General features: G+C 57.1%; 1 protein-coding gene across 7 annotated transcripts in view; it reads right to left on the bottom strand.

Moving 5' to 3' along the window:
* Window positions 1-237: 237 nt before the first annotated feature.
* Window positions 238-11396, bottom strand: part of NISCH (nischarin) — a 33066-nt gene continuing 21907 nt past the window's right edge. For 2 of the 7 annotated variants that reach the window (XM_019628114.1, XM_019628112.1), the window contains exons 14-22: window positions 9637-9761; window positions 9133-9234; window positions 8472-8512; window positions 6271-7653; window positions 3825-4239; window positions 3188-3344; window positions 2557-2685; window positions 1853-2014; window positions 238-1470 (exon numbers count right to left, since the gene is read on the bottom strand). In XM_019628114.1, the coding sequence (XP_019483659.1) occupies window positions 860-1470; window positions 1853-2014; window positions 2557-2685; window positions 3188-3344; window positions 3825-4239; window positions 6271-7653; window positions 8472-8512; window positions 9133-9234; window positions 9637-9761 (3125 nt within the window). In that variant the 3' untranslated portion in view covers window positions 238-859. Of the gene's footprint in view, window positions 1471-1852; window positions 2015-2556; window positions 2686-3187; window positions 3345-3824; window positions 4240-6270; window positions 7654-8471; window positions 8513-8899; window positions 8961-9132; window positions 9235-9636; window positions 9762-11396 lie in introns of all 7 variants that reach the window. The other 5 variants (XM_019628116.1, XM_019628115.1, XM_019628118.1 and 2 more) reach the window with 4 other exon arrangements.

Raw genomic sequence — 11396 nt, forward strand, 5'->3', positions numbered from 1 at the left:
CTCATGGTTTACCAGCCCAGCACGACCCTGTCCCAGGCTCCAGTGCCACCCAACCAGCATCTGGCCCTGGGAGAGCTGCTTCCTTTACCCTCATCCCCTCCTCAGTCCTCTCTCCTTCCTTTCCCCCAATACCTCACGCTCCTGCATCTGGAGGGTACCTTCTCTCCCTCAGGCCAACCATGTCCTGGGACAACGCCCTACTGGGACTCCAGTAGCCCTTGAAATAAAAGACCCAGATGTGTCAAACTCTACTTTATTGGAATAGAGAAAATAGGCAACAGGAATCACACTTGGTGCTGGCAGCTCTACGTCCCCTGCCCCCTTCCTGCTCAGCCTCAAGGCCTGGGGGACTCCTGCCCCCCATAGGGCTCTCCCACTTGTCTGGACCAGGAGAAGCCTCCACTTTGGGAAACTGCACGGGGTGGGAACTTCCAATATGCATTCTGCTGCCAGCTCCATGATTAGCAGCAAATGCTCACAGGGACAGCAACAAGACTGGACTTGACATTACGCGTCCTTACACGTAAAAAGTAAGGCCTATGACGTCACATGTTAACAACAGTTCTACAACAGGAGACATGACACTACTGTGCCCGGCCACGCCACACCAAGGGCAGGCAACAGATCCACCGAAGGCTAATGGCACATGGAGGCCCTGGAGGGGCCGACACTTTCACTCCCACAATTAGAAAGAACCAGCTGAACATGTATGTTCACATTCTCTGGGAGGACAGTCAAATGAAGGTACCTAAAAGGGAGGAGAAATCATTTAAAAAAAGAACAAAGAAAGCCTGCTTCACTGTACTGAGTGGACGCCAAGCTGGACATGGAAGGCAGCAAGGACTGGCGGCAGCTTGGGCTAGCCAGTGAGCTCAACGGGCAGTTCCCGGCCGCACAGGGCCTCCCACTGGCGGGCCAAGAGCGAGATGAGCTTCTCGCGGCTCTCGGCGCTGGGGATAAACACCTGCCACTGGACCTCACGGCCCTGGCCCACTCTGGCTAGGCCACCTGGCACCTCCCCGAAGTGGTCCAGGGTGACACTGCCCATGAGGTCATGACCCTGCACATCATCAAAGACAAGGGTGAGAGCCTGCGGATAGGTTTGATAGCCCATGAGCACACGGTCCAGGTCCCGGACACGGCGGCCATCGTCTAACCGGTACCGGTCCCTCTGTGGTGGTTCTTTGGCAAATTCGGGCAGCGGGTAATGGATGAAGTCTTCATCAAGAAGGAAGATCTCGGCGCTGGTGAGCAGGAGTGTTTTGGGGCGCAGCATGCCCCTACAGTGCCCAGGGGGCGGCGCGCCCACCTGGAAGGCCTGCACATACAGCAGGATGCTGAGGCCCAGTGCCTTCTCTGGGTCGGCCATCTTCTGGGCCACGATGAACGTCAGGTCCCCGATCTCCTCTTCACTGGGGTAGGTGAACTTGACGCGGCTTGAGTGGATCAGCTCGTAGTTCTCCATCTTCCCTGCAGAGAGAGATGCCCGCCGGGGCTGTAGCCCGGAGCTGGCCCGTGGTGGGGCTGGGAGTGCCAGAGGCCCCAGGCCACCCAGAGATGGCAGCATGAGCTGCTATCTGCCGGAGGCGGGAGACAGAGCACCAGCTCCCCGCCCAGAGCAAAGCAGACACGTGAGGTGCATCTGCCAGATGGTTGAGGGTTTGCTGGGATGGCGACTCTGCCATGGAAAAGCCCATAGAAAACCCTAGCTGGCTAAGCAGAACAAGAGAGAAACAATGAGACAGAGGCAGAGATGGCTCCGGGGCCTGCTGCACCCTTGGGGTTGGCAAGAAGGCCCATGACGTCAGTCCATATGGCCTGTCTGCAGCCTGAGCTGGGCAGGGAGGGGTACCTGTGATCTTGTTCCCAAACTCCGAGTAGAAGTCTTTGTCGACAGGCTCAGGTGAAGGAGTGCGTTCCAGGGAGGAGAGCACGGCCATGAGGTGTTGGAGGAAGCAGTGTGTCAGGTAGCTGTCCCGCGTCAAGCATGTTACCACCTGCACCGGGGAGGAGCCTGTGGGATAAGGGGCTGGTCAGGGTTGCTGGCAGCTGCTCCCCCAGCCCCATCCCTGTGCTTGGAGGCTTCTCTAGTCTCTGCCAGGTTAGCCTGGACCTGAAGACCACAGAGCCAGGGCCAGGAAGGCCCATGTGGAAAAGCATCACGGAACCTGAGGAGACGGCCTTTTCTCAGGCCGGAAGGGCTGTGATATTTCTCTGGAAGGGGATACAGAGGCATTAGGGAAAGAGCTTAGCTTTCTCTCTTCAGGAAGTGTGAGTCAGAAACATCCTGCTCTTAAGTCCAAGGCCCACTCCGCCTGCCCTCCAGGCACTGCCCAGGACTTTGCTGCCTCTGCTTGCCCCCCTCCGGCTCCAAGCCCTGTGGGGTGAGTTCTGCACTCTCAGCAGTTCCTGAAGCTGCTTCCTCCTGCTCTGGTGATTTCGCTCTGAGCAGAGAGATAACTCTGCCTGCGATAATGCACCCACATATGGAAGGTGGAAGCCCACTGGTAACACGGGCCTTCACCTAAAATAGGGCAAAGCACAGTGGTCACTCACCTGTCAGCCGGAAATACTGGTCAAAAAGCCCAACGTTGACTGTCTGCAGGTCGCTCAGTTTTAAAACAAAGCACTGGGAAATGTGGAAGGGACTATTGTTGTAGTCAGTGTTTTTCTGATGCCAGAAATCTGTGGAGAGAAAGGGACCAAGGGTGGTGGTGGCTGTGCCAGGTGAATATGAGGGGCCTAAGTGCACAGCTGTGTCCGGCAGGAACGGGTCCCCTTGGCTGGCCTGGTCTGCTGAGGGGCCACCACCACCCTCAATGCACATGAGGCCTTACAGGCGATGTGTTTTAGGGTCTGAGCTGTGCCTGGCTCAGTGGAGTCACCAGAAGCCACCCACTGAGGCCCCAAGGGGCAGAGGCTGCTTAATCTCTCATCATGCCAGGTTCCCAGGTGCTTGCTGGGCTCTGGCCTGGCACTTTCACATGGCGCCTTGGGTCCGTCATGACAGTGTCGGGGGGGGGGGGGGGAGTTGTTTCACCCCTCCTTCCTCAGACAAGCAATTCTCTATCCAATGCAGCTGAGTCGCTGCTGCCTGAGGCCACATAACTGGCTAGAGACAGAGTCCAGCCTGCCTCCTCGGGCGTGGGCCCCAAGCTCCTGGGCGCCAGCAGACCCTGGTGCCTACCCTGCAGTGGCTCTGAGAAGTAGCGGCGGAGGCCGTCGTGCAGCACGAAGTACACGGCCTTGGTGGAGAGCAGCATGCAGGCGGTCACCTCCAGCCCTGGGGTCTGGTAGAACACCACTGAGGACCACATAAGGTGCCTCAGCTCCTCGTTTTCCACCTGGACACAAACGGGCTGGTTTGGGCCTGCAGGAAAGCAGGGCCGGGAGGAGCATGCAGCTTCTCTTCCGGGCTGTACCTGAACACAGACCTCTAGGCAGGGCGCCCCTCTGTCAGCCCCACAGCCCTGGTGACATGCCCACAGCCTTGAACGGGGAGATGCAGGAATTTCATTGCATCTTGTCAATGGATTAATAAACTTGGAAGCAGAGAGGAAGTGAGGGGTGGGAGATGGGTGTACAGTGGGGTTTGCCTGGGGCTCAAGGATAGCAACAGCCACAGGGGGAAGATGGTGATAGGACAACTGACCAGGGGAGGGCAGCCCAGGACCTCCCTACCCAGACCCTCCAAGCTGTGAATGGCTGAAGCTGCGGGGAAAAGCCAGCACAGGTAAGTCAGAGAACCCGAGGCTGACCCCAACGCAAGCTCCGCCACAGCCACCAGGACCAATTATTTCTTCACACCAACACCTGGCCACTACCTCAGCAATGCTGCTGTGGAAGAACTCCACGATGGCGCTCCCCCGCAGGCTGGCAATGTGCCGCAGCGATGGGCAGGCGGGCAGGTGTGAGGGGATCTGATTCTCCTCTGAGGCGGACTGGATCAGGCGCTCGCTTGGGTACTGGGCAGGTGCCTCAGCTTGTGCCAGGGCCTCTGCTGGGGCTGAGGCTTCCACTGAGGCTGGAGCTGGAGTCTCCTCTGGGGCTGAGACCTCTGCTGGAACCAAAGCTGGCACCGAGGCCTCTGCTGGAGCTGCGGTCTCCTCTGGGGCTGAGGCCTCTGCCCGGGCCAGAGCTGGGACCTCCACTGGGGCCAGGACTGGTGCCTCTGCTGGGGCTGGAGCTGGAGCTGGAGCCTCTGCTGGGGCCTCCTGGGGCCTCTGGTCATTGCTGCATCTCCCAATCCCCCAAGAAACACCATATTAACATGTGGACTCCAAATGGAGATTCACATGTTATGTGCAACCTCAGAGTGTGAGGGGAACGCGTGTACTACATGCCACCTCTGGGGTCCCTTGGGGATTTCATCACCAGGTTCCCTATGAGAACACAAAACGGCAAAGTGCCCTGGCAGATGGGGGCAAGACAAGCCATCTGACACCCCAGGGCTGGGACAGCAAGACACATGTGGTCCATAAACTGCAAACGTATTTTGAGAAGGTGACAGAGGTGTAAGATATGCCACTTCAGAGCACAACTCTGGTGACCAGGGCTGGGACCTGGGCACATGCAGTGAACCAAAAACTCAAACTGCCCCTCAGTCTGCCTTTGGGTCCTCATCCAGCCACCACTCCACGTGGCCACACTAGGTTTTCACTGGTCTGTTCCAAGCACCAGATCAAATAATGCTCAGAACCCTTAAAGCTCATGGAGGTTGGGGAGACCCCTGCAACCTGCTTACGTGCCCGTGATCATGCTGAGGGGAGTCCTTTGGGCATTGTTCTCTCAACTGGGCAGTCCAGCTGTCTAGCGAGATCCCTGTGGCTCCGATTTTGCACTGGGCCACAAGCCCCCAAGCCTCTGGGCTGTCCACCTGCTGTCCTGGGGAAGAGATGCAACTGTGGGGGTGAAGGAGGGCACCTGCTTTCTGCATGGACTCCACACTGTGGGCATGTTCCAGCCAGGCTTGGGGGTGGCACAGAAACGGAGACCAGGTGTCACCACTCAAAGCCTCAGCACAGGGGCAGGGAGATGGGGAGACAGCTGTGCAGGGCCACCTCGAGCACAAGCTGTTTTCCAGCTCCTGGAGGCATCAGGGGTCTCTACACACAGAGGGCATGGGACTTGAGCTAGGCCTAAGAGGGGTACCCAATTCAGGCAAGACGTTGGAAGCCCTCTGGGAACATCAGTTGCAGGGCTGACTTGGAGGGAGGAGAGGCCTTGTAAGATGCTGGGTTGAGGACGGGGTCACCACCGGGACAGAAGAGAAAGTGAGCCAGGCTGTGTCTCAGGGAACAGGAGTGTGACAAATGAAGGATTTTCGTTATCAGGTTGGAGAAATCCCAGCATATGTAAAGCCAGGGGGCAGTGAAAGGAAACAGGATCACCTTCAAGGGCACATGCCCCTCAAGCCCCAGGTGGGGGTGAACTGTCCGTGTGACCGTCCCCCCCGCCCCGGCCCCAGGCAGCCATCAGGAAAACCTGGGGAGGGAGCCCAGGGAAAGCCAGGCTCAGGAGCAAGAGCAGGGTGGAGAAGAGAGTGAATGGACAAGACAGGGCTGCCGCGCCTTCCCTCCGTGTGCCTCAGTCTCCCCCCAGAAGAAAACGAGCTTTGCATGAGGTGACCACCCAGCTCACATACTCAGACCTTGCTGCTCTCAGTCCTTTGGAAGGGTCTCCCCGAATTAAATGCAGAAAGAGCCCATCAGCAACCCAGGTCTTTCAGAGAAGGTGTGTGGCTCCCAATAGGGTAAGGCTTGGAGCTGGATGTCAGAGGCAGGTGATGCCTGAAGCAGCCCCCAGCCACAGAGCCAGCCACGGGACTGTGAGCCCCTGAGGAAAGGGGGTGGTGGGTAATGCTTAGAGGCCATGCCTGGGCCCAGTGGAGCAGAGTGGAGAGGGTCAGGCAAGCTGGGGGCAGACCCTTGGCCTGCTCTGGTGGCAGGAGCAATGGGACCCAGGCATGCAGGGCCTAAGTGGCAGGGTAGTGGGCCAGCCTGTCCTTGTGAAAGGACAGCTTTCTTAGGCCTCTTCTGAAACCCTGGAAGAGAAGCAGCAGCCCAATGCCAAGCCCAAGGGTCAACCATGCTGCTGAGTGGTCAGGAGCTGAGATCAGCTGAGGAACTGGGCTCACCTTGGACCCATTCACACACTACAGGTGCTGAGAGATGTGGCTTGGGGTGAGAGGTCTCAGACACAGAGATGTGAACTTCTTGGGCACACACCAGTCCCATGCCCCCAGCCCCAAAAGCCTGTGCCCAGTCTCACCTGGCCCTGCCCTTAGCAGGCTGGCCATCCACGACGGGCCTCTGGGACGGGCCCCCAGTCACAGGGGTCTTGGCGATGACCACAGTCTTTAGGTCCTGCAGGGAGGCCCGCAGCTGGTTGTAGATACGCAGGAAGTGAAACTTCTCATGGGGCAACACGAAGATGGCTGTGACAAAGCGGTAGCCCACAAGCAGCTCCAGCACATGGCCGTCGGCGAATGCACCCCGGGGCTGGGTGCAGCTACGTGTAGGGTCCAGCAGCACGGTGGAGAGTGGTACGCGGCTCAGCTTGAAGCTGTTGCGGTTGCGACAGTTGTGGGTGCCGCGGTTGGGCATGGGGTTGAAGTCAGCCTTGATGACGTTGAGGTGCTGGGGCGTGAGCAGCAGCCAGTAGGGGATGGCGGCGGACTTGACGGCCTCGGAGGGCGCGCAGCAGGAGCGCCGCACGGCGGAGCAGAGCGTGCAGCTCGCCCACTCGATGTTGCCCGAGTAGTCCCCGGCGGAGGTCTGCACCATGCGCTTGTCGCTGTAGACCAGGTAAACGGGGAAGCAGCCCTGGCTGCGCTCCTGGCAGCCACCTGCCACCTTGTAGAAGGCGAGCAGCTGGCAGAGGAATTCCTGCAGGCTGGTGTGGCTGCCGTAGAGCACGGGGCTGCACAGCATGGCCACGTGCTGCGGGGCGAAGCACGCGCGCAGGTCCGCGTGGAACTCGTGCAGGTTGGCGGCGTCTGAGATGATGAAGAGCGTGTTCTCGCTGTGCCTCACCTTGAGTACCAGGCACAGCTCCGGCATGAGGAAGCCGAACTCGGTGAGGTCTCCGTGCGGGAAACAGAAGACAAAGCGCAGGGCTGAGAGGATGTGCTGGCTGCTGCCCCTGGACTCCTGGTGCGGGATCTCGAAGATCGCGATGCCGAAGTCGGTGAGCACGAGGCAGGCGGCGAACTGGCGGATGCTGCCCTGCACGTGGATCAGGAAGCACCAGAGCACCTTGAGGATGCGGATGTGCTCCAGCAGGAAGTCCTCGTCCGCACCCAGGGCCCACTCCAGGGCCAGGCGCTCCTCCTCACCCTCCTCCTCCTCCTCCTCCGCCCTGCCTCCCTCCTGCTCGTCCTCCACGTCTGGGGGCCCCATTTCAAAGTAGCGGTTCTCAGCAACATCCTCGTCGTCGTCGTCGTCATCCTCACCGTGCCCGCCCCCCTCCTCCCGCTGGTTGGCCGCCTCGATCCAGGCGGGCAGCTGCCGCTCGATGGCCTGCCGGATGAGTGTGCTGAGGCGCTGGATGAAGTCCTGGTTGGTGGCTGTGTAGCCAATGCAGGTGAAGGGCAGGAAGATGATCTGACCCGACCCGGGCACCACCTGCACTTCGGGCTCCGCGTGCTCCCCGCTGTGAGAGGAGAAGCCAGGTCAGTAACACGCTGGGCTGGGACATCCCTCCTGCCAAGCCTGGGGCCTGCTGCTAAACCCTGGTTCCAAGGAACCAACTCATAGGTCTCCCAGACCTCCTAAATAGCCAAGTCTATTCCTAGGACAAGCGCCCTGGTGGGGAGCCAAGGTGCCAGAAGGCTGGGGCTGCCAGTTTCATCAGTTTCACATGTCCAGGGCTCTGAGGACAGGGGTCTAACACAATCCTGCCCACACCACACAGGTTCCCCCAACAAAAGCATCACAGTCATGCAGATGCTGGCCCAAAGATGATGAGTGCTCAAGGGCACGAACTCACTTGTTGACAACAGTTCCCTTCGGGACACCCATGGGAGGGGGGTTCTTGCAACCTTCACGTCCAAATTCAAGCTCCTCTTGCCCGCTACTGCCCTCGTGAAAGTGTGTGTACAAGAAGCTGGGAAACCTCCTCCGCAAAGGGTCAGAGAGTGACCACTTCTGGTTTTAGGGGCACCCCATCCACATAACCCTTTCTTCTTTTTTTTAAACACCTCTTTAAGAATGGAACAATCATTCTTAGCTTATAGGCTATAAACCAAACCAGCCTTATCTGCTGACCCCTAGTGTAGGATGACGTGTCAGGCAGACTTTAAGGATTAGAATTTGGAAGCAGACCAGAGTCCATCTCATCTGTTTATTTAAAGGAAGATAGTTCTAGAAGACTTCTGTGAACAAATTTTTAACAAAATCCAATGGGTTATCACTAGCCCACAGCAGAGTGTGCGCAGAAGTCCCAGAATGCCTTCTTAACCTCTTCCCTACCTTGCACCGCCAACAGCTCCTGGCATGTCATCAGAAGGTGCCTGACAGAGAAGGAAATGTGGTCAGCCCCCACCTGCTACAGCCATTCCTTGGCATTTATTGGGTGTTGGACCCTGAGCCTGGCACCCCGCCCTCCCTCCCTCACTGCCCTGCAGGAAGTGCCTCACCATCCCACACTCCACTCTGGAATGGATTCTGGGGACTACAGGCAGACTCCCACAGTTATCCTGCTGGTGCATGGCAGGGCTGATTCCCAGCCCATGCTCCTAAATCCTGGGCCAGACCCTCTTGCCACTCTGCAGTTCAGTTTGTGCCTCTGGGTCTGGCATCTGAGTGTTCCCTGTGCCACTCCAGAGGGTCCATCCACATAGCTAGTCTATCTTGGTAACTGACCAGTAAAGGAAACATGAACAGAGGCTGCACAGCACCTGGCAAGGCCCTCCCGTTGGTCTCTGGGCAATGGGGAAGACCTAGGGAGCCTCCTTCGTCCTGTATGAGTCCAGGGAGGGTGAAGGGAGAGAATGCCGGGACAGGATGAGGACTTTGCAAACTGTCCCAGGGTCACATGGCCATGACCCTGGGTTGTTGACCAGAGACCGGGCTGGAGGGAGCCCCAGGTACCAAGCACACTCCCCACGCACTCGGCAAATGAGCCGCTCACATCACACTTGCCTTCCTCCTCTCTTCCCAGGACACATGAAGAAGCTCCAGAACCCTCAGCAGCCGCCACAGAGAAGGTGTCGGAGTCACACTGTGTCCCAAACTACCAGGGTGACATGCAGGAACGGGCAGAATGGCTCAGGGGTGTCAAGCAGCAGGGGAGAAACTCTTCCTGATGGATTTGCAACCCAAACACTCCACCCCCACCCCCACCTCGGAATTGCTTTCCCCAGGGGAGTCCAATCCCATGGGCTAACGGTCATCTGGTTTTGTCCCCCAGGGCCCAGTGAAAGAGAACTGCCTGTTCCCATTGGCACAGGGAGAGGGAGAGGAGGGGACAGAGTGGGAGGGAGATGAACAGAGACCCTTAACCACAAAGCAGAGTACACCAAGCACTGGCAGCATCTGCCACACCTCTAGCCAGGCCACCTCCTACTTCCAAACAGCCTCAGACAAGAGTTGGCACAGAGGTAACCAATCCCCAGAAGCAGGAGGTAGGCATTACCTGTCCCGCAGGAATGGACTCCAAGGAATCAGAGCATCCCCGGGCAACGGGCCGGTCCTCGGGAGTGAGACTGTCGGTGGACGAGAGGCTGCTGGCCAGGGCCTCCTCTTGCACAAACATGATTCCTGGAGAGACCAGGGGCAGGACGGGTGGGACAGTGGGGCAGGAGAGCAGCCATTCAACAAATGGGGCTGAGCCCTGAGATACCAGCATGGCCGGGGGCTAGTCAGACCCCCAAACCCAGCCACATGGATTACAGAATGGTAAAACCGAAATCTTAAAATACTTGAAGAACAAATGACTACTTATCTAATCTCAGGGTAGAGAGAGACTTATTGAGCCTAAATCCAAAGGAAGAAGTTGAAGTGTGACTACATAAAAACTAAAGTAAAAAATAAAAATAAAAAAATCCTAAAATAAATAGAAATCAAATGAAATGAGAAAGAAGTACTTGCAATATTTGACAAACATTTGTATCTTTAATCTAGAAAAGGCAGTTACAGATGACAAAAATGGGGGGGAGAAAGGTGGAAATCCCATTAGGAGACTGCAAAGAATGAAGACATTCCACAGAAGAATGGCCAATGGATGTAACATGAAACAATGCTCACCCTCACAAGTAATCGTAATCATAGAAGGGCAAGTTGGAACAAGACACTGGTTTTGTCTCTCACTTTGGCAAAGGTCAGATTAACTGTGTGGCTGGACTCGGCCTAATTGGGTAGAGGTGGGCAGGGGGTACAAGCTGGCCCGCCCGATGGGAGAGCAGTTTGGCAATATGTCCATCAAGAGCCTGAAACGTGTTCACTCCTGGAGCCTCTTCCCAGCAAAATGACTGAACAAAGCCCCACCCCCTGAATTGACACCTCTGCAGAGCTTCACACACACAAGGGCACAGGACTGCACGGACAAATCATGCCCAGAACCTGTGGCCTGCTGCCCACAGGACACATCCACTGACCTTCCTCTAGTCATCTCCCATGGACAGCATACACTGGCTCATGCACCCCGGAAACACATGGTGTTTTTAAACCCTGCTGAGGCTGTTTTTAAGAATACAGCATGGGGGCCAGCTGAGTGGCTCAGTTGGTTAAGAGCTCGCTCAAGAGTTTGAGCTCTGAGCAACAGCGGTTCAAGTCCAGCCCGAGCTGAGCAGCCGCTGAGCTGCCAACAGGTAGCAGGATGGCTCAGGTAAAAAAAAAAAGAATACAGCATGTCTGGGTCCATTACTTCACTCTAGACATTTCCTAGCCTGCTGGAGGGTAAAGTGTTTTTTTGTTTTCCTAAGTGCAGCCAATTGGATGAACACTGAGCATCAACCCCTTGTTTCACAGAAATCTGGAGGTGCTCTAGGATTGCCTCCGTAGCCTGGCTTTACCCCTGGTCACCACAGTTCAATGAAACTTAGAGCCCCAGAGGTCACAGACCCTTGTCCAGCTCAGCTGCTGCCTGAGGACAGGACAACTCATGTAGCCCAGGTCCTCTGCCTGTAGAGTAGGCAGGTCCATGGCTAAGCCCAGACTCCCCTGCCCCCAAGCGAAGCAGCAGCAGCCTTGAATAGGCAGGAAGGGTGGCAAGCAAAGCTATGCACGAAGCACTGTTCTCACACAACCCAGCCCCTCCCTCCTCCCTTCACATGCTCAGATCCTACTCATCCTTCAGGGTTCCCTTCACACGCCAACTCATTGCAAAGCCCTCTCTGCTGTAGACATACCTCTCCCTCGACAAAAAGCCCCCAAATCATTCTACCCTGTTCTCCC

Source organism: Hipposideros armiger, unplaced genomic scaffold, assembly GCF_001890085.2.
Source record: "Hipposideros armiger isolate ML-2016 unplaced genomic scaffold, ASM189008v1 scaffold_748, whole genome shotgun sequence".
NCBI classification, from domain to species: domain Eukaryota; kingdom Metazoa; phylum Chordata; class Mammalia; order Chiroptera; family Hipposideridae; genus Hipposideros; species Hipposideros armiger.